General features: G+C 36.9%; 1 protein-coding gene across 2 annotated transcripts in view; it reads right to left on the reverse strand.

The window, feature by feature from the left end:
- RNGTT (RNA guanylyltransferase and 5'-phosphatase) overlaps positions 1 to 27,533 on the reverse strand; it is a 166,918-nt gene that overhangs the window by 26,798 nt on the left and 112,587 nt on the right. Inside the window, exon 13 of one of the 2 annotated variants that reach the window (XM_008640252.2) lies at positions 7,050 to 7,116. The exons of the other annotated variant lie outside the window; for it this stretch is intronic. Within the exon in view, the coding sequence (XP_008638474.1) occupies positions 7,050 to 7,116 (67 nt within the window). The remainder of the gene's footprint in view (positions 1 to 7,049; positions 7,117 to 27,533) is intronic. 2 annotated transcript variants of the gene reach the window in all.

Consider the following 27,533-nt stretch of genomic DNA (forward strand, 5'->3'; position numbering starts at 1 on the left):
AAAAGAGGGGAAAAGGACAGGTGCAGGCTACAGAAGGCATTATCTCAGCATTGTATGACTTCCCATGAGAAGACTGTATATTGTCATCTTGTACCAATAAACACTACGAAAAAAGCCTGAATTCCCACTACACTGAGAAATTTACTTCGAAAGATTATCTCTTAATCAGCCCTACTTTTTAAAGTTTTGGTGCTAAAACTGTTTCCATGTGTTGATTTCTGCACAACACACACATATAGGTGGCTACCACAAAAGAGAGAATAACAAAAAGAAAGAGAAGGACTTCCTTATGCAGTTTCTCAACAGCCCAATACTAGCAATTCCAGTGGTGCCCAGTACAGCTTCTACAAGTAGCAAGAGGATATGGACATCCTGCTCTAACATCCCACAAAACTCTATAAAACGTAAGAGCCACCCACCAGTTCTCTTGGAAGACTGTTAACAATAAGTACATATAATTAATGTTGATTACTTTACCCTAAAGATGCAGTTTGAACTTCAGAAGAGGTAGATTATATAGCTTTATCCTCATTCTGTGTGTTTTAATTTAGAGCGACCGTGTTCAATGCAATGTAGGGACTCAGATTACCTGGATTTATCTTCTTCTTTCACAATCATCAAATCATATAATTATCACATTCCTTCTCAACACTGTCAAGGTATTTGTTCCTAGTGGAAGTCAGATCCAGATCTGTAGATCTCAAAGCATTCTGCACCTTTCAGAATGAAATTATTTCGGTCCAGCATAACCCATTTATTATCCTATCATTACCTTCCTAAAAGGTAAAAAATCATCTTCTCCTGTTTTCATTCCCCTCACTGTTCAAGTTAACTCTGCTAATGAGAAGATGAAACGATCCTTCTCTGACACTATCTTGGTAAGCTAATCAAGAAGGTTACAACTATTTGTGTTTAATTTGACAGGTCCCTGTTCAACCCAGTGATGTCTCTTTCAGTTTGAAATTACTTGTCTTCAGTGTGAACAACCAGAACCACTTACAGATAAATCCGTATTTCTGTTTTCTCAGGAAAATCTCACTTCAGAGATTCCAGGGCTGTACCATCTTCAAGCTGAAGACATGATTTCCCTGTCATATTCTACAGCCTTTCACATCACAGAAAACACAGTAAACAGCACAAGACAGTAAGAAGGTGAGATAGGCAACAAAACCAAAATTCAGGTTATGACTTGACCATGATAAATGAGAAATTCTTTTGCTCTACTGTTTGCTCCGGAAGTGAACACAAAAACCTCTGTGATAATGTATGAAAGTCCAGTAAGCAAAGCACCAAATGATTAAGACACCAACATAGTCTTAGTGGCTGTCAAGAGGCAGAAAGGGAAAACTTTTGAACATTTTTTGCTAAAAGACGGTACAGACCACACTGCTACTGTGGAACTCTGGTTGGACAGAAAGTGACTGTGTGGTGAAAGTTGGACTAATTCTCCCCCTAAATTTGGAGTGGTCTGAAGAGCTGTACCCTAAACAAGGGTATCCCAAGCTTTGGAATCACTAATTGGTAACAGAAGTCATTATCACCCAGGGAAGAAAAACATGCCGGCTTCAGTTGAGAAATCAGCAGCTTATCCTACCTTAAAAATTAAGCTCTTAAGAGCAGCAAGATCATAAATTCATTCCTGTTCCCTCTTCAGGAAAGGATTGTTTGGTAAATTGTGGCAAATCATTTCAGTAATCAACCACAGATGTTTGACATTGCTGAAGGAGTAATGAGTGATGTCTGACCTGGTTCCCAGACATCAGTTCAGCCTGTGTGTTTGGACAAAGGTAAGGGAGCTATGTTCATGAGGTTTCAGCTCTTGGGAACATTACAGTAAATTCTCTGGGGTGCTGAGAAGTTGCTTGCAGATCTTAAAGTAACGGTGGATGTATTTGTATCTGGAAAGTCTACAGGTTTTGATGTGATATGATCAAAGAAATTATTTTAGGGTGATTACCTGCTGCAAGGCCTCTCTCTGGCAGAACTTTACTATGCTTTATCATGTTTTAACTTAAAAGTGTATTTGCCGAGGGAAAATGAGGCAGCTGGACAAATAACAGCTCAGTACCAAACAACATTCCCAGAGTGTAGGTGGTCAACTTAGCTGTCTCACCAATCACCAACACTGTTCTCAAGTTTAATAAAATCACAGATTTGGGCTATTGAGGTGCAGGTCAGAGCAGAGATCTTGATTCCTTGCTAGTCCTTGACAGCAAGACTGCTGTAACTCCAGCAGCAAATTTCCCAGAAGCAAACTTAAAACTCAGAATCTTTCCACTGGGATCCTATCATAAAACCAAAATACTAACAACACATTATTTTCATAATATTCTTTTCAATGTAACTGTCCTCATATTCTATTAAATCGAACAATTCTATTTTGAACAAAGTAGTAGTTACTATGAAACTTTTAATAACTACTCTTAAAATACTAAAAATAAAATCGTAGTAATTAATCTTTATTTAAATGGTAATTTAATGTGCTAAGAAGGCCAAAAAATGAAACTAGTCATTAGCTCATAGTAAAGACTGCCAGAAGCTTCATTACTTATTAATAATGGAGAACACAGTGTACTGACCCTCTTCCCCTAACCCCAGAAGCTACTAGGAACTAAACTGCAAAAACTGACAATCCTAATAAATTGATTAAGCATTATGATTTTCTTTATAGATATAATTATTGCATATAATGTAGCTAAGTTTTCATTGTAATCTACACTGATCAAATCTCAAGTTTAAAAACAACATGTCAAAAAAGCCCAGTAACGTACCCTTCCATTGGGCAATTATTATGTATGCTGGGACAATGGTTTTAGTTACTTCTAATAAACACAACATTTCTATGATAAAGTTTTTGCTTTAATAGGTTCATTGTTAGCAAAAAAAATACTAACAATATTTAGGGAAAAAAGATACAAGAAAGCTTGCCAGCTAATTCCAGCTGATGACAATACTTTATCTCCTCGATCAAGATTATCACTTACACAAACCTTTTTCATTTCATCAAATTTCCAAGAGATACTTAATAAATACAGCCACTTAAGATCCAAAGAAAGCTGCAAATCATTGCATTGCTACAGAGTTTTTTGAAAGAAAGCAGCAGTGTATGACAGTAACTACTACTGTTACTACTATGAACACAGCTTAAATGGGAAAAGATACTGAAAGCAAACATTTATGGTGAAACTGTTCTACAACAACTTTGAATGCACATTAGAATTAAACAATAATTTAGAATAATTTTATTTAGAAACAAATTAAACTATTAAAAGTAACTACCCTCTATTGAATTGATTCCTTCAATATAACCTTTAAGAACAATCCCCTAGAAAAAAAATGAGAAACCGTTACCACAGCAGAATTTTCAAATAATTAAGAGTCTCAGAAGTTAACTGAAACATCCATCATTTATATAAGTCACTGAACTTCCTGAAACTCACTAAATATTACGCTAGAACAAGAGCAATCACAAACACTGTGCAAAAACTTCAAAGTTCTATCATAAACTCTGTTCAAAGCAGCAACATACAAAATCCTGCAATACCTACGAACTAGCACATTATTAGAAAAGTTAAGTTCCAGGCAGGGAACTAGCCTCTAGCCAGGAACTTTCTTCCCATTTCTTGTATCCATCTGCTACCAGATGCAGGATTCAAAAGCTTCAGGAGTAAATGATTCACATTTCTCTTGCATAATGAAGTACAGATATCAAATACCTATCAAGCACAACCACTGAAAGCAAGTTAAGGAGGAAGATCAGGTAATTTCAGTTAATCTTATCAGTTCAGCTATGTCTCAGAAACACTATAAATATTAATATATATTAATGAATTATTGATATAAGAAAGAAAGACATAGAAAAATCATCCTAGAAGAGATGTTAGTATTTCAAACTCTTTTCCCAGAATTGCCGTCTACAGTTTTTCATCATCAAAGACATTGGTGCAATTACTTCCTGCACAGTTTTGGAAAATCAAACTTGTTTGCTTTTGGGAAGGGATACTTTGATAAGGAGATTTTCTTTTTGCAGTTTTGTAAATGCACATAAATTGAAACATGAATTTATGAGTAATAGCATGGCAGTTTATATGTTTATTATGAATATTTCAAAGACGTGGTAACATTCCTACTTGTCCAACTGAAAGTGCACTAAAATGCACTGGAAGTACTGCTGCCTAATAATGGTCCACTTTGAGTAATAAATCTACACTGGCAGAGGACTGTAGTGGTTTGGGGCATTCCTTAATGCATACATTTGGCAAAAAAATGCTATATCTTAACAGAATACGTAACACTTGCAAATGAACATGAGTGGGTAATTTATATAAAGAGAGAGACCAATCTATCACACAGTGTGTAAAAGCATATTTGAACTAAAAGGTTATAAAGACTCTGCCTTATATATATTCCAGGACTATATGTAGCTCACTGGTCTTTTAACTGATGGGATCATTAGCAAATGCATATTAAACACCTGAAGAAGTGCTGGGGGAAGAATGAAAGAAACCTGTGTCAACAGTTATGAAAGACCATTGTGTATCTCCAGAGTACATAAACTTCTTTTTGCAGGACCAACTCAATGTGAATTATCACTCCCTTTTCCTTTTTTTGTGGTGCTGAAAATCTCTATGAAGTTGTGACCCCATCACTCTATACTAGTTCCTCCTGCTGCCATGCAGCAAACATCCCTCTAGAATCTCAAGCAATCAGAGAGGAGCCTCAATTTCAAAAGCTTTTAGTCTGTGTTAACTACATGCCATTTCCCAGTTGAAGGTAGTAACAAGCCACACCTATCAGCTCACCACTTCAACACTGCCTTTAGCAATAGAAGCAAAGCAAAGCAACAGTGTGCAAACATACACCCATATATATGCCTGTAGCTCCAAAAATAAGTTACATTTCATAGAATACAGCTTGTGGAAGTACCTTATTCAAACATATCAATACAGTAATTAAGTGGAAAATAGGCTTTGTCTTTTGAAGGCAGCAACTGAAATTTGATTATCCACTTTACCTATTCTATGGCAAACACAACTCTATGGTCTAATTTAGGATAAGACTACACCAGTGATGTATTACCAAAAAGTCTAGTATTAACTTACTCAAATTAACTGTATGTCAGGTATTTACCAAGCATTGTACCATATATAAACTGCAGACACAACAGAAAACACTACTGTGCCCGTATCTTCAACACTATGCCATCCCCTACCCTAAAAAAGGCAACAATAGAAATACATAATGGTATGTAGAACAAAAAAAGAGGGTATTGATTGGAGATACAGGTTGGATTCCGGGAGCAATTAAATAGATTAGGTTTCTGTGGTTTGGAGGATGCAAGATGGGGTAATGTGGAGAGGAAGATAAAAATCAGGAATAGAGAATGACTGCTTACCATTTCTTTTGACATAAGGCCTAGGTTGAACCAAAAAGAATAATTTGGCAATAGATTTAAAAGAAATAAAATAATACCTTAACTCACAATGATGCTATGGCTTTGTACGTTGAAAATTTAGTGAAAAATTTAGTGAAAGGGAAGGAAGTACAACTGAGTCTATTAAGCAACAGGAACGCAGATACCACTTCCAGCAGAGAAGGCCCTGCACGCAAATTGCAGGAAGCTGTCTGCATGCTTTGTATTTATCCTGTTACTGCCCTCTTTCCCAAAGCATTTGCTAGTGATCTGCCACTCAGTCCTGCAGTTGGATCCTGTACAGCATCTCTGTGCAGCTGGCCTGTGAGCAGAAGGGCCCTCCCTGGCCCCAAGTATTAGGAGGAGTACCACTGCTGACTGCAAGTGGCTGAAAGCAAGTGGGGCATTCACCTCTTCTCTCTCACTTCCACCCAGTGGACTTAAACTCTTCCCAGCCATGGAGAAAACCTCCCATATTTCTACTTATTATACTTATATGTGGATGGAGCAGGTAGAAACAGAGCCTCATTTAGAATGGGAGAACAGTTAAAGAACTTTAATAAAGCTTTTAAAGAAGCACTAGTCTGAAGAGTTATCAACAAAAGTATACAAGGTTATTTTCTAAGAAACTTCTGGCAAGATGTTTCATGCAAGTAACATTTTAATTGTTTGGTTACCAGCCAAACTGAATAATACAAGTGTAGGAACTGGGGAGATGAGAGAAAGGGAAATAGGAAGATGAAAAGCATGCATTTCTTATTTTAAAGTAATTTTAATACAGTACCAAGGTTTAAGGTATAAAAAATATTTGCTAGATACAGTTGGGAATACTGTTTAGTAACATAATTAGGGATGGGAAAAGAATACATCTGAGTTCTAGAAATTGTTTCATTTTGATGTAAAACAAAAACAAGGCGTTTAAAATTCTGAAGCACAAGCATATGGACACGATGGAGCAAACAATGAAGCTAAGAGTGCAGAATATGTAAAAATTACAGGTATCATCTAGGACATGGGAACACTTCAGCATTCTAAAACAGACACCACATTTCCACATCGCAGTGTAATGGCTGACATGCTAATGCCTCCCTCTCTTTGTTCTAATGAAAATACCAATGATACTCATCAGAATCAGTCCATATATCCTCGTAAAACATTTTTGTTTGCAAGTGACAAGACAATAACTAATTAGCAACTGGCAATTAGAAACATGAAACTATTACAGTTCCACTGAAGAAAAAGAAACAATAAGTCATAAAACACAAGATATTTTCCAACAGTTGTATGAGTCTTTCATAATAAATCTAATAATACTGGGAAAACAATCTGTGCTTTTTACTGCAGAGTCTTCCCTGTCAAGGATCACTTAAAGAACTACAGGGCTTCAAAAGTGGCTTTGCTTTGAAATGTCTCTGACAAGAAAACCTTCTGGTAATTAAACCAGAGTCAAAATTAATCAAAAAATTATTGGAAAAACTAAACTTCTTTGACAAGTTAAGTGCACAGATTAAACCAAAAGCAAACCCAGATTCATGGTATGAAGTCATATTGGTAACTCGAATTCTTGAAGTTCTCTAAATCATACAGAAGTGAAATAATTGAAATAGCCCCCTTCCCCACAGTTTATTAATCGTACCTTAATTTGTGCAAAAGGTCTGTCAAAGTTTCCAACATAAAGAAGACCAACATTCTGGGTGAGTAGCCTAAAAAAATGAAAAAAATCTTTTAAGATATCACTTTACATGCATAAGTTTTTTCTGCATCTGCAGTAATTGTTACCAAACCCTGGCAGGGTAACAATCTTCACCACAACAACAAGAGCTACCCTTGCAAATCTGATTACACAATTCTGTTTGGACTACTATAAAAAAGGAAAGATGTGCATTGAAGATGGATGCACACCAGTAATTCGTGTTTATGTTGCAAGCAGCTCTTCAACAAAATCATTTCACAGGCTTCTTTGTGATGGATGTCACTCAGTAACGTGGAAGAATGGCAGGTATGTGCCTTTTCTATTTATTAGAGACCAATAGAGACAAAGAAACAGCAAGAGAAAAGAATAGTAAACACATACACTCAGAGCAGCAAGCCCAAGAGTTAAAACAGATTAGGGCACATAAAAGCATGCACAGTAATAAAAAAATGACATCACTACAAGTAGAGAAAGAACAGAGAATCTCTGTAATATTGTCTAATGGTTTGCTAAATAAAAAGAGCCCCAGATAGAGCTTGTGCTTGCTGTTCTGTTCAAGTCTTAATAAAGTTGCCATGTACACCACCAAGATCCAGAGGGACAGTGGGTAGTTGTCTCAAATGACTGTTCATACTTCTGGAAAAGAGTTCAATTTCTGCAGACACTGTGCAAGTCAATGCTATCAGTACACAAGCTCCAAATTCCAGAGGAACATTAGGGCACTGCTGTTACGAACAGGCTGACAAGAACATCACCGGCCAGCAAAAAGGGCAGGAGAGCACTGAGCTGCTCTGACTGGATAATTACAATGTTCCTCTTGCTAAGCAAAGTCCAGGCAATCATTCTCTTCAGTTTAGAGCCTCATAAGCATTGCACTGAAATACAGGTTTTTCTTAATAATGAGAACTTTTTTGACTACAAACCGTAGAAAGAGTTTCTGTTTTGATTAAAAAGGACACTGAAAACCCATCATATTCTTCAGTAGCTCCAAGTTTTCATTAAGTGTTTGCTATTTCATATTTTCTTTCAATTTTCTTTCAATCTCATTCCCTTTAGCAATAAGGCCTCACATATGAATTAAATTAAATAGCCACAAATAAGCACGAATGAAGGCATCATTCAGCTTAAGCAATGACACTGAGGTGTCTCTTTCTTACATTATTGAGCATATATAAATATATATATACACACCTATAATTCATAATGAGTTAAATATAGTTTTTATAACTAAGCCACCTGTCATTTTCAACTCATTTCTCACCATTGCCAGGCCTGTTTTCATAAACAAAAGAAAACAGAAACTCAGATGGCAGTAAATAATTTTGACCCCACAGAACATACACATCTTAGTATGATCTTGATTATTCCCAGTTCTGACAACAATATGATATGTATGAGTTTAAACTGGTTCACTAACAGTGGGAATTGGTGGAACTCAGCAAAATTACAAAGTCAAAACATTCACACATATAAAACAGTTAAGTAAGAAGAGATGTTGAACTATCACTCTTCAAAAACCCTTCCATAATTAGATATGGGATATAAAAATTTCCAGTGCACTGACAAAAACACCCAAAAGAAGGAAAGAATAATAAGGATCAGACCACATCATCCACAGTACAGACAGGAAAAAGGATTCCTCCCTTTCCCTATCAGTCTGCCAGACTCCATCGGGAAGACTTGTACTGTTTTGCAATGGTTCAGCACTATATATATAAGTCAGGATAAGCATACTGAGCGCATTTTCAGTCACAATAAGTCAAATTTATTCAGAACTCAGGTGTCTGGAACTGGAAAATCCAGCATATTGATCAAACTTTCTCCTGGAGCTATAAAGCAAAATCAGAAAATATTTAACTGTTTCCTAAATGGAAAGAAGCATATGGGAAGTAATTAGCAAAGAAGGTTTAAAGAGATTGCAAAAAGGATTCGAGATAGGTCATCATATTTCAGAGAGGCACTTTAAAGCAACAAAGTATTCTTCATAAGAACTGCACATAATTATTATAAGACAGAAAAGAAAAACAAAATAATCCACTAGCTATATTTCTAGTAGGGGACCTTAAAAAAGAGAAGACATTCAGTGTGATTATTCCCATGTGGCTATTCTTTACATTTTCTTCAACATGGATAAAAATGTTGGACCATTAAAAATCTAAGTCTCTAGAATTGGTTTAGTTAGAAGTAACAAACATCCGGGGAACCTTAAGACTGGCCTTTCCAGAAGACTGCCAGTTGTCTACACAGTTTAAGTTGCTATCACTGATGTACGCTCCAAATTAACTGCAAGACTTGGCTTCCTTAATAAGATTGATATTGACACAGTACAAGCTGATTACTATTTATTCATCTTTCACTGCCTCTGCCAAAAAGCATTTTACTTACATCTTTTTATTTGTATTCACATGGCACTTCCAAAAGCAATGTTAATGCAATGTTAGGAAAATTTTTAGGGAACAGTTATTTGTAGCTCTCCCTTCCTTAAATAAGAGGTTGCATTTTATATTTTTCTAGTTTACACATTCCTCTTGAGTTCTGTAGATCAAAATTGTATCACCAACATGTACTCAGTTTCCATTTAAGAACTCAAGAAGGTTAAAATGAGTACCCTAATAGGATCATAATTTGATGTTCTGAAATACCCAGGGTTTAGGCCCCTAAATGGTCTGAGCAATTAAAAAAATACCCAATCTCATCACTAGTCTAAACTCTTTTAGTCCAGATCTTTCTTATGAACATAATCTCTGTATTTCAGAGACTGAGCTCACACAGAAGAGCCTGGAGAGGTAGGCAGGCTGTGACAAGAGTCACCACTGAGGCTCTGAATAAGCCAAACTACTGAAAGACTGTTACCATCTCCTCAGCAGCCACCAGTGGCAGTACCAAAAAGCCATGTGCCATTGAAGAGAGGGGCGAGACAGAGGAGTATATGCCAAATTCCATTTCACCCACAGAAACTCAGCACAACTGACCTCTAAATGACCACTTAGATGTACCTCTCTCTAGTCGGAAAGTTCAAACTATACATAGCTGGTTTTGGAGATCTGTATCCCAACACCAGGGTGGACTTTAAGTGCCTAAAATTAACTTATAGTATAAACTTCAGTGTGTCTAAATTGATATTCTCTCCTAATACTCTCAGCTAATTACCCTTTGCCTTTAAAGACTTGCCAATGGTAAGCAGGTTTGGTTATAAGGATTTATATGCCAATGTTTTCTTTTAAATGTCAGTCTTCTATTTCTTAGTTTAACAATTGCACAATTCTGCTCTTAAAACACCATCAACAGTACTCAACACCAAACCCTGATAAAAGTTGGACATGACTTGTAATTGGCCAAAATCGATAGCAGGCTATGAAACAGTGATGACAGTTTCACAGCACAATTATCACCTTTGAATTTCACTTCAAATAATTACCTTAAAATTATGAGAAACAATCATCAAAAATAGGAATGCTTAATGGCACTTAGACACATTTATTTTTATTTAAGAATACAAAACAATATATAAAGTTGCCTAGCTTACTGACTGTCACGTATTTTATTTGTAGTCTCTTCCATTCAATACATTATTAATATAATTCCCATATTTTTCTGTACATCAAAGGAAAGAAACATGACTCCAAGAAACAGTAGTTCTTTAAGACATACTGTCCATATATAACATGACTCTATGCTCTCCTCTCCTATACACTCAAGTGAGCAGACCTCTAGCTCAATGTGCATGCTAGGGCTGCACAGTTATATTTCAATGCGAACTACATAAAAACACAAAAAGTGTCAGGACAAACCATTTCAGAGTTTTGACAATATAATATCAAGATTTTAAAGGCCCTTCCAGTACCAAGAAAATTATGGATATATAGTTATAGATAGATAGTTATCACTAAATTCCCCTAGATTTGGTCTTTTCCAGGATATAAACGTACACAATGTTTCAAAATCCAAGCTGCAAGAGCCAGGCACTGCTGTTTGTGGGGGAAGTTAACCATAGGAGTAGGCATGGTCAGGCCTGGTGATCCAAAAATGCGTGGTGAAAAAAGTGACATGACGATGGTTAATGCATGTAAACACAGGACAGGACTAAGAACTTGGGTAAAAGGAAACTTGGAGTAAGGCACTGTGGGATAGCAGGGGATGTAGAACACAAGGGATGAGAAAGACATAAAGGAGTGAAAAAGCAACCTTCTGGGTTGAAAAAAAAGCACTGCGGTAGAGCTCTGAGCTGGAGAAGACCAAAGGATTAGAGAATGGGAGCAGAGGAAACTGATTTACCACAGAGTTCATCCTCCCTGAGCATAGCTGACCTTGTCGGGGGCTGGGACATTCCCAGTACCATTGCCTCCTTGCTATCGCCTTTGGCCATGGGAAGCAGAGTGACCCTTGGCTATGGACTTTATGAGGGCAGCACATTTCGAAGGAGCCTGATCATTTCCTCTTCTCCACACACAGTCTGTTCCTGCTAACTTACTAATACATGTTAAAACGAAGGTGACTTACCCTTTCAGTACCTAAAGGGGGTATAACAGAGCTGTAGAGGAACTTTTTATAAGGGCCTGTAGTGATAGGACATGGGGGAATGGCTTTAAACTGAAACAAGGCAGGTTTAGATTTAGGTATTAGGAAGAAATTCTTTCCTGTGAGGGTGGTGGGACACTGGAACAGGTTGCTCAGAGAAGCTATGGATGCCCTATCCCTGGAAGACTAGGCTGGAAAGGGTTTTGAGCCACCTGGCTATGTCTAGTGGACAGTGTCCCTGCCTATGGCAGAGGTTTGGAACTTGATCTTTAAGGTCCCTTCCAACCCAAACCATTTTGCGATTTCAAGGTAATACTGACAAAAATTCAGGCACTACTCACCAACCCATCAATGCTTTGGCCATTATGTAGTATTTTGTGAAAGCAGAAAAGCAGGTGTCGAAGAGTTTCTCCGTATCTTGTTGGGAGGTGTACCCGGAAGACACCACTAACAGCTTGATCTGTACCCCAAATGCCCACCCCTTCACACTCAAAAGCTGCCTTGAAAATCCACTCAGGTTACCACACAGGGCCACCCAAACTAGAGATGAACACATTAACTTCTGAGTGGTTCGTACACAAACCAGTTGTTTCCCTCTAGGCTACCTGGATCCTAGTGCTCTTGTGCAGATTATGGAAGGATGTTTCCAGAAAGGAGCATGCAAAGAAACAAAGGTGCAGGGAGGAGCCAGGAGCCGCTACCTCTCACAGGAGCAAGTTACTGCAGATTAGCTGAACGCGGTAATTTGCTCCTGTGCGAGGCAGCAGCTCCTGCGCTTGCTCTGGTGGGTGCAAGACTGGTGACATATTGTGCAGGGACACAGACTTGCAGCTCTAGCCAACAGTACAGAGGTTGGATAGGCTTGGAAAGCAGGGAGTATGAAGTGAAAAATCAGTGTGTGCAGTAGGAGGGCTGAAAAGAGGTAATTGGCACTGGAATGGTGGTACATGTAGAAGGAAAATGACAACCAATGAGCAGGCATATGGCTTGAGGTGTCTGGTTTCTCAGGAAGAAAGCTGCCCGGCAACAGGCAGTGGCAGGCACAGAACTGCCTACAGCAATGCTTCAGTTACTCACTATCCCTAGGAAACAGAACATGCAACTTCTTCCTTACATTTCAACAAAAGCACTCACAAAATTCCAGAACTGATGACAATTTATCAAATAATGTCTTGCCGTATTTTATTAGGCAGTTCTAAAATTTAACTCGACATACATTGTGTTTGAAGGGTAGTTCATTGCTCCACATAAGTCGTTTGATAGTTTATTTCTGGTTTTATTCTTGATGGTTGCCTGTTCCACCAGCTCCTGCAACTACCAGAGCACCTGACTCTAAATGAGTTTGATTCTAGATAAGCTTGTGTTTGTTTTTAGGAGCTTGGTAAGTGCTATAGCCTGCCACCAAAGCTTTGCTGGATGTAATAAAACTTCACTGTTGTAATTTATAATCATAAAGGTATTTGAGGGCATGCAAAACTGCAGAAACTTCCAAAACTCATCTTGATGCTGTACGTGTCTGTCTCTACTTTTAATGACAACATGGATGGAATTGACTGCTTTCTGCAAAGGACAAGGGGCAGCTTCTGTTGTGGTCTGTTCTCTTAACCGAAAGGGCTCTCTCCAGATCAGACACGTTTTTTTCTGGTTTATATGAACAGTGGATTGATACCTGAAACATCCTTGGTGTCTGCCTGGAGGGATCTTGCCCTATCAGAAACAATTAAAGAGGAATTCCACTGATGAGATGATGAGATAAAGGGATTAAGATACATGCATTACTTCCAGTTACAGTCAGAAGCAGCAAAAAGCAGCTACACTGGCACTGGGAACTGATGTAACAACTTCATATGCTGTGGGCAGACTTGCACTCTTCAGAGAGGTTGGTAGTGAAAAGATTTGAATCCTGAAAAGATGTGTCCCAAGACTGGAACAGCTGTGAAGAAAAAAAATATCCTGACACTCAGTGGGACTACTGATCTTTCTGCACATCTGCATCTTTATTGTAAGAACACCTCAGTGTACACATCAGTTGTTGATTAAGGCCAAAAATGCAACACACCCTATTTTGAATATAAATTGGGGAGTCAGAATAAAATTTTAGGAAAATCTCTGTGACCACATTCACAGTCTAAACTCCCATATTTAAAATAGCTATATAATGGGGATCAATATTAGTTATGAATGTTTTTATGTTTAATTTTAAAATGTATCTTTTGTGTGATGAGCATATACAAAGACTACTACTGATAGTAGTGTCTTTGTATATGCTCATGTGTGCTTTTAAATATCGCTGAAAATCACTCTGGATGCATTTGCACATTTCAGGCAGAAATGACTGTTAGAAGTCATGAAGACAGGTGAACAATAGCCCTGGCAACAGAACTAACACCTTTGTAAGTTAAATAACTACATTTTCAAATACTGCTTGAATGTTCTTCATAGGTAGCTTTGAGGATAAAGGTAACTTTCATACATAATGTTATAAATTTTGTATTCAATTACACAAAGAAATTATTCCACTATGTCATTATTGAACATGATGACCAGAGCACAAATAAAGCACTATGACACAGCAGAAAGGACACCATATTCACGTGACGAAGCTGATGTCCTTTTACGAACATAATAAATATTCTGCCTTTATCCTGTGTTCATTTAAACTGGGAAGGAAAACTGCACTGTGCTGCAATATCATAGCCATAGAAAGAGATGCAGCTTCCTAAGTAGTTTCTTGAAGAATCACTTGAATTCTACTACAGTGACTTTCCAATTATATTTTGCTTCTTACTTACAGTAATCCTTTCCTATTGCTTTAAAACTCTAATTATGTATTTTCTAGGAATATAAAAACAAGAAGAAAATCAGAAAAGCATAAACAGTAACATAAATTATGTTAGGGTCAAAAGAATTAGCTTCCTATATTTTATTTTTTTCAACATCATTAATTATTTTGTTAATTTAATTCACCGACTACTGTAAGAGTAACATAGTGAAAACACTACACTAGGTCTTATGAAATATTTTAAAATATATAAAAGGATCCAATACAAGTTCTGAAAAAGGCTAATAACAGTGCTTGTAAATTTAAACTGGCATGCATATATGGTCTGCAAACAACATGCATTTCATCTTGTTCCAGAAGCATAGAGAGTCAAGAACTTGACAGTTCCCAGAAGCAGAGCATGAAGAACAAGGACAATGGCAACACAGGGGCTTCGCAGGCAAGACACAAAAGCTGTCTCCTGCTTTCCACAGTGCTTTTATCAAATCACCTGTTCGGGCTATGAAAATATTCTAACAAAAATTCTTACTCATCAGTCAAGCAAGAAAACATTTTGCGTGGACAAATATAAGCTATTCTAGTATAATCATCGTGGTAAGGAGTAGGCAAATAGACTGTATATCTGATTTAGGACATTCTTCCTCAAATTAGAGCACAAACTGAAAAAAGTTGTGAGGGAACTGAAAGAGATATTATGGTTACATAGTAAAAATGCAAGAAACCCTCGGGTAGAACACGAGGGTAAAAAGCTTGGGAAGGAATACATTACAGTGTAAAAAAAGAGACTGTAAAGAGTTTTATAATGCTAAATTCATCTCTACAGTAAACAACCCCCCAGAAATGTAAGTAAACTTCTTTCAGTCCATGAATTCTAAATTTGCAGAATAGTCCAAGCCAAGTTAATGGTGAGTGCAATAACATAAAAGTGTATTCTACACAATATTGCCAGGGAAAAAAGCATGGGTAGCACGAACTACAGACTTGAATCTAACACCCTCAGCCCTGCACAACAGTACTACAATAACATGTGCCATGTGTCATATTAATAAGCATGGTGCTTTCAAGCACATGCAACTCAGGCAACAATATCAGTGTTACGTGCTAATTGCCCTTCGAGCTCTTATGTGTGGTACTTGAAAGGCTTCACTGAACTACCTCACTCCCTACAGTAAATCACTATCTGTCACTGACTATTGATAATGGGAATCTTGGCAGTAACTGATCCCTGAAAGACATACTTCCACTGAACAATGTCACCACTGTTATATACCAAATGAAATAAAAATTACATTTAGAGGGCTTGAAACTGCAAACTGAAGTGAGCTCATATCTGAGGTAATGGTCTGCAAGTGATTCCACACCATCAAAAAGAATAAACTGACCAATATGAAGGTTTACTTTGCATTAGTAGGATTTAATTTGCATCAGTTTCTGAAGAAGTGTTTGGCTGTAGTGGGCTTTTTTGGGGGGGGTGGGAGTGTTTGTACACAAACACTTTCATAGAGACAGGGAGATTTTTTCAAGGCACGTTCCTGCACCTGATAAATAAAACCACAACATCAGATGTTTCCAAACAGCACTTCTTTTTGTTTGCTGCATTAATGTCCAGTGCTGATAATATTTTAATGTTTGTCCAAAGTCAGTTTGGCTTTGCTTTACAGGCAAATAACATAAAGAAGCATTTTGACTACATTTCCATATAACCTATCCATAAAAAAATAGAAAGGAAAACTAAATAGAAACAAAAAGTACCTATTAAATAATCATGCCCATTCCTCCACCAATGCAATATTACTCCCTGTAGTATAATGAGCAATTTGGCCAGGCTGGCCATAAATTATCTGGAAAATGAGGCTGCTTGCCTTTTCCTTTGGGAGGTTATTACGTAGTTCAAGAGATTTCACTATTAGAATCTCTTTCTGACAGTAAACATCAATTTTTCTTTCTGAATATCATCCCTTTCATCTCACTGAAATATAGGACAGGAGTTAGGAACTATTCCCAATTTGCTGAAAGATCTGCCTGACATTGGCTGTGATGCAACTCTGCCCAGATTTATCCATGTATCACAAAGCAAGAGCACTCACACAGCTCTGCAGTGGCCTCACTAGAACACCATAAATCCACATTCTAGTCTATGACCCCATAGGGTCCTTTCACCTTGGCCATCTTTTAAAATGTATCAGATACCACAATACAGCAAATTCAACTCACAGAATAAGTGAAGAATTGATACCACAACACGAAGCTTTGTATCCTGAGCCTTCAAGAAAATATGAAGTCTCATTACAGATATTTTAAAGTCAAAACAAAGACATTTTCAGTGTTTTAAGAGTTACTTAAGAAAAACAGATTTCTAACAACAAGTAAGATATAGAAGAAATAAATGAGATAATGAAAAAAAAGTCTCAAGCATATCCAAGTAGAAAACTGGTAAAAAAAATTGTCCAGTAGTTTCACTTGATCACGTGGAAAAACAGGAAACAACCAAGAAAGATAGGGAGACTTGAAAAGGTAGTGGATTTGTTTGCACCCACCAAAAAGATAAAGGCATCTAGTCAGGAACATGGGTTTTTTTAGCCACCAAAATGAAATCCCTGCAGAAACAGAGGTACTAAAAGATAATCTCTGGGGTTATGTTGATAATTAAGATGAAATACATCACCAAATCCTGATGCAACATACTCAAGCTTTCTGACATTTCTGAATATGGAGGGTCTGAATTGCTATTTTAAAAAAATCCAAGTCAATCTTACACACAGAAATAGGGTAATTTCTGCAAACTTCCCAGAGCCCTACACTTTGGCACAACATTGCTGAGCATGCTTGAGTAGCATGGCAGTGCTACTTAGGAGGTTGCACATCCCCTGCACTCACACTGTGGCTGCATCTGCCTCTCTTTTGATCATTTTAATGAAAGAATGCTTGAAAAGTAGTGGGGGACGGGAGAGGCAGCACACTGACATAATCGATTCAGACTGCCAAAAGGCATCTGTTACAGTCTTCTTCCACAGTAATTTATTTTAAAAAAACCCATAAAACCAGGCAGTAAGTACTTTTAGATGGAAGACACTTCTTACTGTTATGGACCAAATCCTGCTTAAGAGATTGGACAGGCAGAATAAATGGTCAGTTTCCATCTTGGCAAAGGCCAAGTGACTACCCAATTTATGTAACAGACTGTTTAATATATTTATTAGTAATCAGAAAAAGTCATGAACAGAGAAAGTCTGCTGATGAAGCAAGTTATGAAGCAATGGCTGGCAACTTCAGCTAGATTACAAAGTTCATCACTTTGAAAGGAAGCTGATGTTGTATTCAGAATCACTCATACCACCTCAGCATTACTTTCCTCTGAAGTGAAAGATACATGCTCTTTTTGTATGAATGAGGGAAAGCTACTTACACCATTTAATTAAGGAATGTGTCATAATGTGAATGAGCCTGTCAACTAGAACTGATATTTTCTAACTTTTAAAGGGTTGACTTCAAAGCTCACTGAATTTTCTTTCCACATGAAGTTTTGTCATTCCTTTGTTCTTGGTCTTTCTAATTAAAAAAAAGAAAATAATACGAAACAACAACCAAAAAGCCCCATAAAAATCCAATCAATTAAAAAAAAAAAAAAAAACCAACAAAACCAACCCACAAAAAAACCCCAACCCCCAGACTTTTGTCCTGCACAATTATTCTAAATCATAAGAGTAGAGCTGGAAATTTTTACAGGTCGTTACTACTGAAAAACCATGACAAAGAACTGGCAGGGAAGTTATGATGGGGTGATCTCATCTGGCTATAATTTCACCCATTCTGCCCTTCATTTGACAGCACAGATGCTCCAACAGTTTTCTGGTTTTCCCAGTGCCCAGCATGCCACACCATTGGTGGCAAGACTTCACTGGTACCCTGAGTAAAGCAGCTGGTAACAGTATCCTTTTCACAATGCAGGGCAAACCAAAGACTGATCAGGTGATCTATATTTAATTTCTTGTAACAAAAGAACAAGGAGTCATTGAATTATACCTATTGAATGAGAATTCAAATGTGATAAATATTTTATCACAAAACACATAATTAAACTGGAGCTCATAGACACTGCTCTGGTGTGCAAGAGTAACAGGGGTTGGACATGTATGTGCATAATAAAAATATCTAGACTAAAAATTTCCCCTTAAAATAAAACAGAGAATATAAAATACACCTGTCTACATTGACCAGAGATATAATCAGTATGAAAATTCCCATTTTCTTATTAAAGATCCTCCATGGGAAGGCATCATGAAAGAGCACCCTTAGCCATATGTATGCACACAGCCAGACCACTCCAACTGATTTATTTTTCTTCCTGTTTCTCCACACCACTTTAATCATTTATTCAAAATAATACTTTATTAATTAATCATGCACAACCAGAAAAATGATTGAATTACAGTCCACAAACCATTTAGGTATGGGTTCATGGGGGATGATGCAGATTGCGATCCCAAGGTGAAGCCCGTAATGAACAACGAATTGTTTGTTTGGAATACAGGATATGCACCCAGCTGCCACTCTATCCAGACCCAAGTGCCACCAGCAGAATGCTTGAACAGCCATCTGCTGCAAACAAACCTACCACCCAAAACAAGGTAGGAAGGCTGTCAGAGACTTCATGAACTCTACTGAATGCTTCACTCTCATTATTGAAACCTTTATGGGTGGTGCAAGATTTAGTTCCTCTGTCAATTATAAAATTAAATTCCTCAGCACAATCATATACAAACTTCTAAATGAAATTTCTTTTACAGAAATTCTTCAGGTAGTAATAGACATAAATGTAATATTCCACATTCTGAAGTATTAAGAAATGCAGCTTTCCTGGGTGTGACAAAATAAAGGACATTATCTTGTAATATCAACTAACAACACCGTAATACTCATTATTGCATGTGTAATCTAGAAGGCACTTGTAGGAAAGCTGCCCTTTTGTGTTGCTGGTGCGTTGCTCTGCTCTGCTCAAAAAAAAAAAAAAATCTGTATCCTGACCTGTAAGGCTCCTTTCTCTGTAAGGGAAATCACTGCTCTGTATTAGGGTGCTCTGCTTCACTTCAGAAGTGCCACATCTCCTCCAGTAACCCCTTTATCCATTTCTCTGTCTTTCCTTTATTTCTCACTTTAATGTCCAGCTGCCCCTTGGTTTTGTTTTCTACAGACTTTAAGATGGCCGTGTCCCTTCAATAAATTCTCCCCCTCTCCCTTCTCCTTTCTCTGACCTTTTATCCTAACTCCCAAATTCAGAGGGGAAGCATACTTTTATCAGAGCCACCAGGAGGGGAGTAGGAATGCACTGAGATGATGGCAGCCTGGGCAATGCTAAGAAATGGAAGGCAGACAGCATTAGGAGCAAAAGGAACCTTCTGAGATGCCTCTGCTTTACACACAGCATTTGCTTCACATCAACAACTCCAAGGTTCACAACTACTGTTCCAGTTTCTCCTGAGCAGCCATGATCTCCACTCCAGTTTAAACCTGAGGCAGCTATTAAAACCACACAGGGCACTAGCCAGGCTCCCTCCTTCCCAGGCACCTGGCACACAGCCACATCTGAGTTCACACCCCAAGAAGTCCCACACAGCCAGACCCACTTCCCTGTGTGAGGAAGAGGACCAAGAAGCATCACCATCTTATAGAGCTGCTTCTAGAAAGTTTTTTTTCTAATACAACCATTTTGCAAGCTCTTCATATGCTATCAGTATTCTTCTTTTCCAATGCCAGCTTTTTAGACTTTATTTAAAATTATTAATCCATTTTGTGACACACTCTCTCAAAACTCAAATAAGCTGAAGTCTGTGTGATAAGCAACTTGCAGAAATGTATCTTTTCTATAAACTGTGGGACAAAATTAATTGAATTCTTTATTAAAATTTCTGTATTGTTATTACAGAAAGAGAGCATCATTTCATTTACTGTACTGAATGATTAATTTTTATTATGTAGGGCACAAGTGAAAGAGTAATTATGATTAAATGCAAACTGCACAGGACAAAAAATTAGTTACTTCCAGACCCTGGTTGATAACCACTGATTTAACTGGTATCAGGATGACCTGCTTTGTCTCTTCTTTCACCTCTTTCTGAGAAGATTTATGTAATGTAAATTATTAAGTTATTAATTAACAAATGTACAGTAAAGCAGGGGTGTTTTTCCATTTTGCAGTATGCCTCCAAGACATACTTTTTTACTCCAAGCAATTTTGCATGTCTTCTTGGACTATAATGTGCCCTTGCTAAAAAAAGCTTGCTAAAAAAATTAGTGTAACATGGTTCAATATATTTTGGTTTTCCAAGCAGAAAATTCTCATGGTGGTTTTATAAGGTTCCTGCATGGATAATAAGCCTTTTAAAGTAATATAGCTAACTGCAATTAACTACTGGTATTACAGAAAAAAAAAAAGTGATCTTAATTTAGGTCTGATTTAAGGTAGGACAAAGTCTCCAAGAAAAAGTAGTATGTTTTCTTAGACTAAGCAATACAGCCAGGAAAAAAAAAGGATGGAGCATGCAAGTTAATCTCAAGTATGGAGAAAGACTTTGATGTCTAGAAATTTGGCTATTTTTTAATATATCTATGATAAGCATAACAAAATAACATAAGCAATTACCTTTTCCTATATACCAGCTACATCTTCAGACCATCAAAGAGAAAAACTTATCAATGGGCATCCAGGAATGCAATTTCAGCTATTTCATGAAAATTCTATGCATTTTAACCAGGACTTTAATCACTTTGGAGTAGTGACAGCAAATAAAAAATCATCACCTTTACTGGGAAACCAACCCTGAAGACTCACATGCAAATATGGGTGAGAGAAGTAAAGGAGAATGAATAAAACTTCACAGGAACACAAAATTGAATCTACCTGGGAACAGTTACACAGAAATGAGAAGACACAGAAGAGAGGAAAGGGCAGACTCGTAGAGCACATATTACTGTAACAGATGACGGGAAACCTACATTTTAACACACCCCTGCTGTCAAGTTTTATACCAGCTAGGAAACCCAAGAGCTGAGTGTCTCATATCTTCTTTTACAACCTTGTTTCTTAAAAAACATGCAATTTAGGAGTGGTCGAAGTTACTCTGTTTACTCAGCTACTACAGATCTGGCCAAGCACAGCCCCTGAGGTCAACTCTTTGTGGAAGAACTCAATTGCTTTTGGACATTCCTCTGCTACATTTTACATGCACAAATTAGTGACAATGGAATTACACTGACAGTTCCTGCAATTCCACTCTTTTTTTGGTCTAAATATTTCATTTCAAATTCAGAATATTGCTTTAATTTTCACACCTGACATTTACACTGGAAGAAGTCTTATCCATGATTGATTTAAAATGCACAGAAAAAGCATTAACTCTAAGTTAACTTTATATGCAAACACATTCCTGAAGCAGTAGAATAGTATCTATCAGACAACAATTAATACAAATACTGCAAAATCAAGCTTCAATTGTTCCTTCAGAGGAATCTTTATCATTCCTTTTTTGAAGTTACTTTCAACACCACCTTGTTATTATGGCAGAGAAAATTTATTATCAGAGAGCAAACAGGCATTTCATTCAGATATGAATCACTCACAGCTAAGACAGAACATAATTATTGTATTTGACATTTGAAAACTAAGAGAAAGGAAAAGTTTATTGTTTTCCTTAGGATCAGAATGCAAGAAGAAGGGTTTTCCGCATGAAACTTTGCTTTAGAGGAGTCATCAGTTTCATAACTCAGCTTTCAGCAACAAATACATTTGGACCAAATGCTGTATAAAATCCTTTGGGAAATGAATGACCATCAATCTATACAGAGGAAAGCAGCAGAACTGACAGTGCCATATAATTTCAATACTAGTTCTTTTCTGCAGTCAATAGGGTTCATAGTTCATCCTCAGGCTTATCCAGTAAACTTGTCAACACTGCAAGTTTTTAAGTAATTGGTGCAGGTTATGCCATGCTTTAAATATGTGGGACCAATTTGCTTTCACTCAAATGAAAGTGTTTTACAACTGTAAAACAATGGCCCCTCCTCTTGCCACAGTCTGGACATAGGCATGTCTTTTGCCCATAGAGGCTCTATCAAACCACAAAATTTGCCAGTCAAACAACATAAAAAAAATCTTAATCTCTGAAAAAGGAAGAAAACACATGGAACACCTGGAATATTCCTCCATACTGCATGTATCTGAATATTACAAAGAAACAACTGGCATATGATACATGAAAAAAAATTAAGTTGTGTAATAGCTTCCTCTTATTTTTAATATGAAAGCAAAACTAAAGTAAACAACAGAGAAATTATCACCATGCAGAAACCATTAATCATATCTTATTAAACAGCTGAGCAAAAGAGAAAAATGACCAGTTTTGAACATTTTGTTTTGTTGACACATAATTCAAATAACTGAATTTAATACTTCTGCTGTTAAAACAAGCTGTATTTACTGCCTATTTTAGCTGGAAGAAAGCATTTGCATGCCCTACCATACCATTGCCTCTTCTAAAACCAAAACATTATTCTAGTTTATCATGATACAGAATTCACCTTTTGAAACACAATTTTCTTAACACACAAGTAATGTGTGAAGATTTTTTATAAAAGTGAGCATTGTGCAGAAACCAAGCTCAAACATCCTGCTCAGTGAGACTTGAATAATTTCTGCTTCTCTTCTTGACTGAGACCAGAATGATCAACAGTAAGTCTTGAGTCAGAACTGTGTACAGATCATTTTAATTACAAATTAAAAGTCAGAATGTTACTGATACATTAGTTGAGAAGAGTTAACCATGTCCATAGCAAATTTCCCCTTCTGGAGGGGAGATAATAGCTCAGAGCCTGCATTACAAGACATCCAATTCACTTGTCAAACTATCTGTCTTAATCTATTCCACAAATCAAGAGATCTCCTACAACTCAATATCCACTTTCAAGTAGAATTCTGTATTCCTGAGAAAAAAAGACTAAAAACCTGAGAATTTGATACTTTAACATTCACCAAAAGAGTGAAGTGCTTTTATAAACATCTGTGTGAAATGATGGTTTTGACATACAGAATTGAGAGGGAAAAAAATAAAATCATCAAATTCACTATCCTGTTTCACTCTTCTCATTCCAATCTTCTCTATCCTATAATTAGAGATATACACATTATATTTCATTTATAATCCACTGATAAATATTTGCTCACAGTGCAATCTTTTAATACTTTGTGAAGAAAAGGCTTTAAGTATGAAAATAGCCAAAGATTATAGCTTTGAAAATATTTAGTTGTTATAAGAGGGAAAAATGCCATCTGCTGGGTACAGCTGAGGACTGTCCTTTTCTTACCAACACACCATGCTGTCCTGAGAGAGTTTTCTCTCCACTTCATAGTTCATTTTTCCCATCTTGAAAACTGGTACACATACATGTATTGGTGAGGAGATGTAACAGCAATCTCACTAAAACTCTGTAAAACAAAAACTTCTTACCCTATACCTCTCAGATGCTGGAGGTCTGACAACAGATAGGATGACTAGCAATAATAACAATAATAACGCTTTTAATCTTCCAAGAACATCAGAACTGTCTCTAACAGCCCTCCCCTTTCCCCCAAATACTTCACATACTTTTGTATCTTCATTGATATAAACTTCACTATCAGGTGATTAAAAAGTTGTTCAGCTTATACATACAAAGCCGAGCAACACACTGGTGTTCGCTTCTCTGTTAATCATATACAACTTTTCTGCTATTTATAAGCCACAGAACACTAGTTGGTGGAGTACAGGTGAAGAACCACTTAGTTACCTAGCTTAAAAGCACTAAATCAAGGCACTGAAAACCTCACTAGTAAAGCAGTAAAATTTGAAAAAGAAGTAGAGAATGTCCAGTTAAGAAATATATTTGCATGAAGAAAGTGAAAAATTAGGAAGAGCAGAGACTGATTTAATAAAATGGATAAACTTTAAAATTAAGAAGTGTTTTAAAAGGTAGATAGGGCTTCCATATGTAAACATGAAGAAGAAAAGAGAAGACTTGTTTTGATTCATAACCGACAATGAGATTCCTTTACATTTTTGTTTGTTGTAAATTTTACAATCTAAAGTAACTGTAAAGCTGTCACCTTTGTGTGTAGATACACATACACATATGCATATAGATCTGTATATTTATAAAATAAAAATTCTGATTAATTTCATATGAAGCTGAACAAGATTACAATTTTGGAAATCTGGGTTTCAAAGTTAAAATAAAGGCTTATTTCTCAAATATACAATAAGGCTAAAAATCAAGTAGTTCCTGTGAATGTACATATCTTCCTTGCATTTAAGATAAAGCCTTGAAGTTGATTTCAGAATGGAATTCAGTATAAACCCATGTTTGTACTTCGCACTCACTGTCATGACTGCTTTGTAAAAAGCAAACAAGCATAAAAACTATGAAAGTAAGGAATTTGGGCCTTTTTAAGATCCTCTAGCAGGATGACACACTCACATCTGTTGTCAGATGGAACCAAAACTCTTCAGAAAACTATTAAATGCTTTTTACAAATTCCCACTCAAAGTGCAATATGTGCACGTGCTCCATACGCCGCAGCTGCTGTTCTCTTCCCTATCGCTCAGGTAAGCAACAACACGGATTCTCCACTACCATTGACTCATCAGGCCTTGATTATGCAAACTGATCTCCCACTGACGGATACATGCACCCACAGCCTCACTGATTTTAATGTGCTTCTACGACAGGATAAGCATCTTGTCCCAGGAAAAAAAAGCTACAAGCTAGGTGTCAGTTAAAAAGACAGCAAGTGTAAATTACAAAACCTATGGCACATCCTAAGTCATTAAACAGATATCAAAAATCCAATTTATCTCCTCAAAATGAAAATGTCCCTTAAAATGCAAGTTTTCAAAAACTCATCCTGTACGTGTATCTTTTTTTTAAATCAATCATCACAATGTGAATCCCTACAAAACCAAAGATACTAGATAATTATCCTGAAAAAGGATTAAGTAGGTTTCTTTTCTAATGTCTCTGAAGTTGTAAGATAAGCGCATGTACCAAGAGTTTCTCTTTGCTATCAAGGAGGGAAGGTGAAACTGCTGATAATCTCCCTGTATTTCAGAAGCCCACAGTTGCATACATACCATATTGATAACACTGTTATGGCAGAAATGCAAACAAACTGCACCAGGGTCATTTATTTTGTTGACACATTTTGCTGATTCCAAAGTACTTGTGAATTCAGTAAGACGCAAAAAGCTGGGCTTGTAATTCCTAAACCAATTTCAAAATATTCTGATGGTATCAAAGCAAACTGAACAGTAGTCTTGGAGCTATGACTGTCATGAATTATTTTTATCTTTAATATATTCATTATTTAGTACTTATATCTGTTCTTTTGTGATTTGTGAGTTTGGTGTTGTCAGAAAATGAAGTAATAAAATGCTCAGAGTAAGACCAATGAAGAGTAGAAACATGTACAATATCTTTGTCTGTCCAGACTCTGTGCTCTACACTACCATTGTGGTAATTTCTTTTCCCTTTTCCCTTCCCTTGCTTTATTCTTCTTTGAAATACATCGCAGAAGGCAAGGAAGCAATCTGAGTCGAGCTTTTTTTCCCTTTAAATGCATGTTTCATAGAATCACAGAATGTTTTGGGTCAGAAGGGACCTTCAAGATCATCCAGTTCCATCCCCTGCCACAGGCAGGGACACCTTCCACTAGACCAGGTGGCTCAAAGCCCCATCCAACCTGGTCTTGAACACCTTCAGGGATGAGGCATCCACAGCTTCACTGGGCAACTTGTTCCAGTGCCTCACCACCCTCACAGTGAAGAATTTCTTCCCAATACTTAATCTAAATCTGTCCTTTTCAGTTTAAAGCCATTCCCCCTTGTCCTATCACTACAGGCCCTTGTAAATAGTCCCTCTCCAGCTCTCCTGTTGCCCCCTCTTCAGGCACAGGAAGCTTTCTCGTCTCCAGGCTGAACAAGCCAAACTCTCAGCCTGTCTTTGTAGAAGAGGTACTCCAGCCCTCTAATCATCTTTGGGGCCTCCTCTGGACTCATTCCCACAATTACTTCTTTAATTTCAAACACCATGGAAAAATGCTTACTTTTCAGTTCTTTAATAATCCTATACTAATGCTCCTTTTTGAACATAGTTTAAAATGTACAGATCTGTAAACTCAAGAAAACAGATGATAAAATCTCATTAAGCAACAAACTAAAACCACAAACACATACCACAAAAAAACCTCCAAACAACTAAATAATTCATACTGTAAACAATTTATGGAGAAAAAAATATTCTGAGTACCATTCATAAAACACTTTAAAAATATCTAGAAAATATCCCTTGTCTGAAAAAGACCAAATAGTCATTACATGCAAAAATGCAAAAAAGCATTTCTAAGAAGCTCAGACCGATTTCTAAAATCCATTTAAAGCACTTTGAACAAGATGTACACAAATACTCTCTAATAAGTCCTATAATTTAAAAAGTTTATATGTACTGGTAGGGAAAAAAAATGTTCACAACTGAGTTCCAGTTAAGTCTGAGAGCGGAGTATCTATTTCAAGCTACAGCAAAAGGAAGATGAACCTTTTTTTCTATGTAAATTAGATGGCTTTTAAATTATGCATCTGGCAAACCTTAGTAGTATATAACATAGAACAATATCAAATTCCTGTTCATAAAAACTACATGTTTTTTTACTTTGGAACTCACAAAATCTTCTCAAAAAGGACAATCCCACAATTTGTAAATGAAATATATGTACAGTGAGTATTCTTACTGTAAGTACTCTACTGTACGGAAGAATCTATTTACAGTAAAGAAAGCATGAAGAAAGAAAACCAAAAATGTTTTTAAATACATATTAGTTTAAGTGTCAAACAGTTCCACGTTATTTGCTAAATATTTAACATTTGATCTGCAAATTACCTTAGAATAAGTCTGATTGGCAAGGACCATTGCATGTCATCTGCCTCATGCTCAGGACTGGGTCAGCTTCCAAGTTACATCAGGTTGCTCACAGGCTCATCTAATTAACTTCTGAATGCTTCCAAAGATGGAGCCTCCACAACTTGCCAGCCTACTACAGTGTTTGA

The sequence above is a fragment of the Corvus brachyrhynchos genome, unplaced genomic scaffold (assembly GCF_000691975.1).
Source record: "Corvus brachyrhynchos isolate BGI_N302 unplaced genomic scaffold, ASM69197v1 scaffold87, whole genome shotgun sequence".
NCBI lineage: Eukaryota > Metazoa > Chordata > Aves > Passeriformes > Corvidae > Corvus > Corvus brachyrhynchos.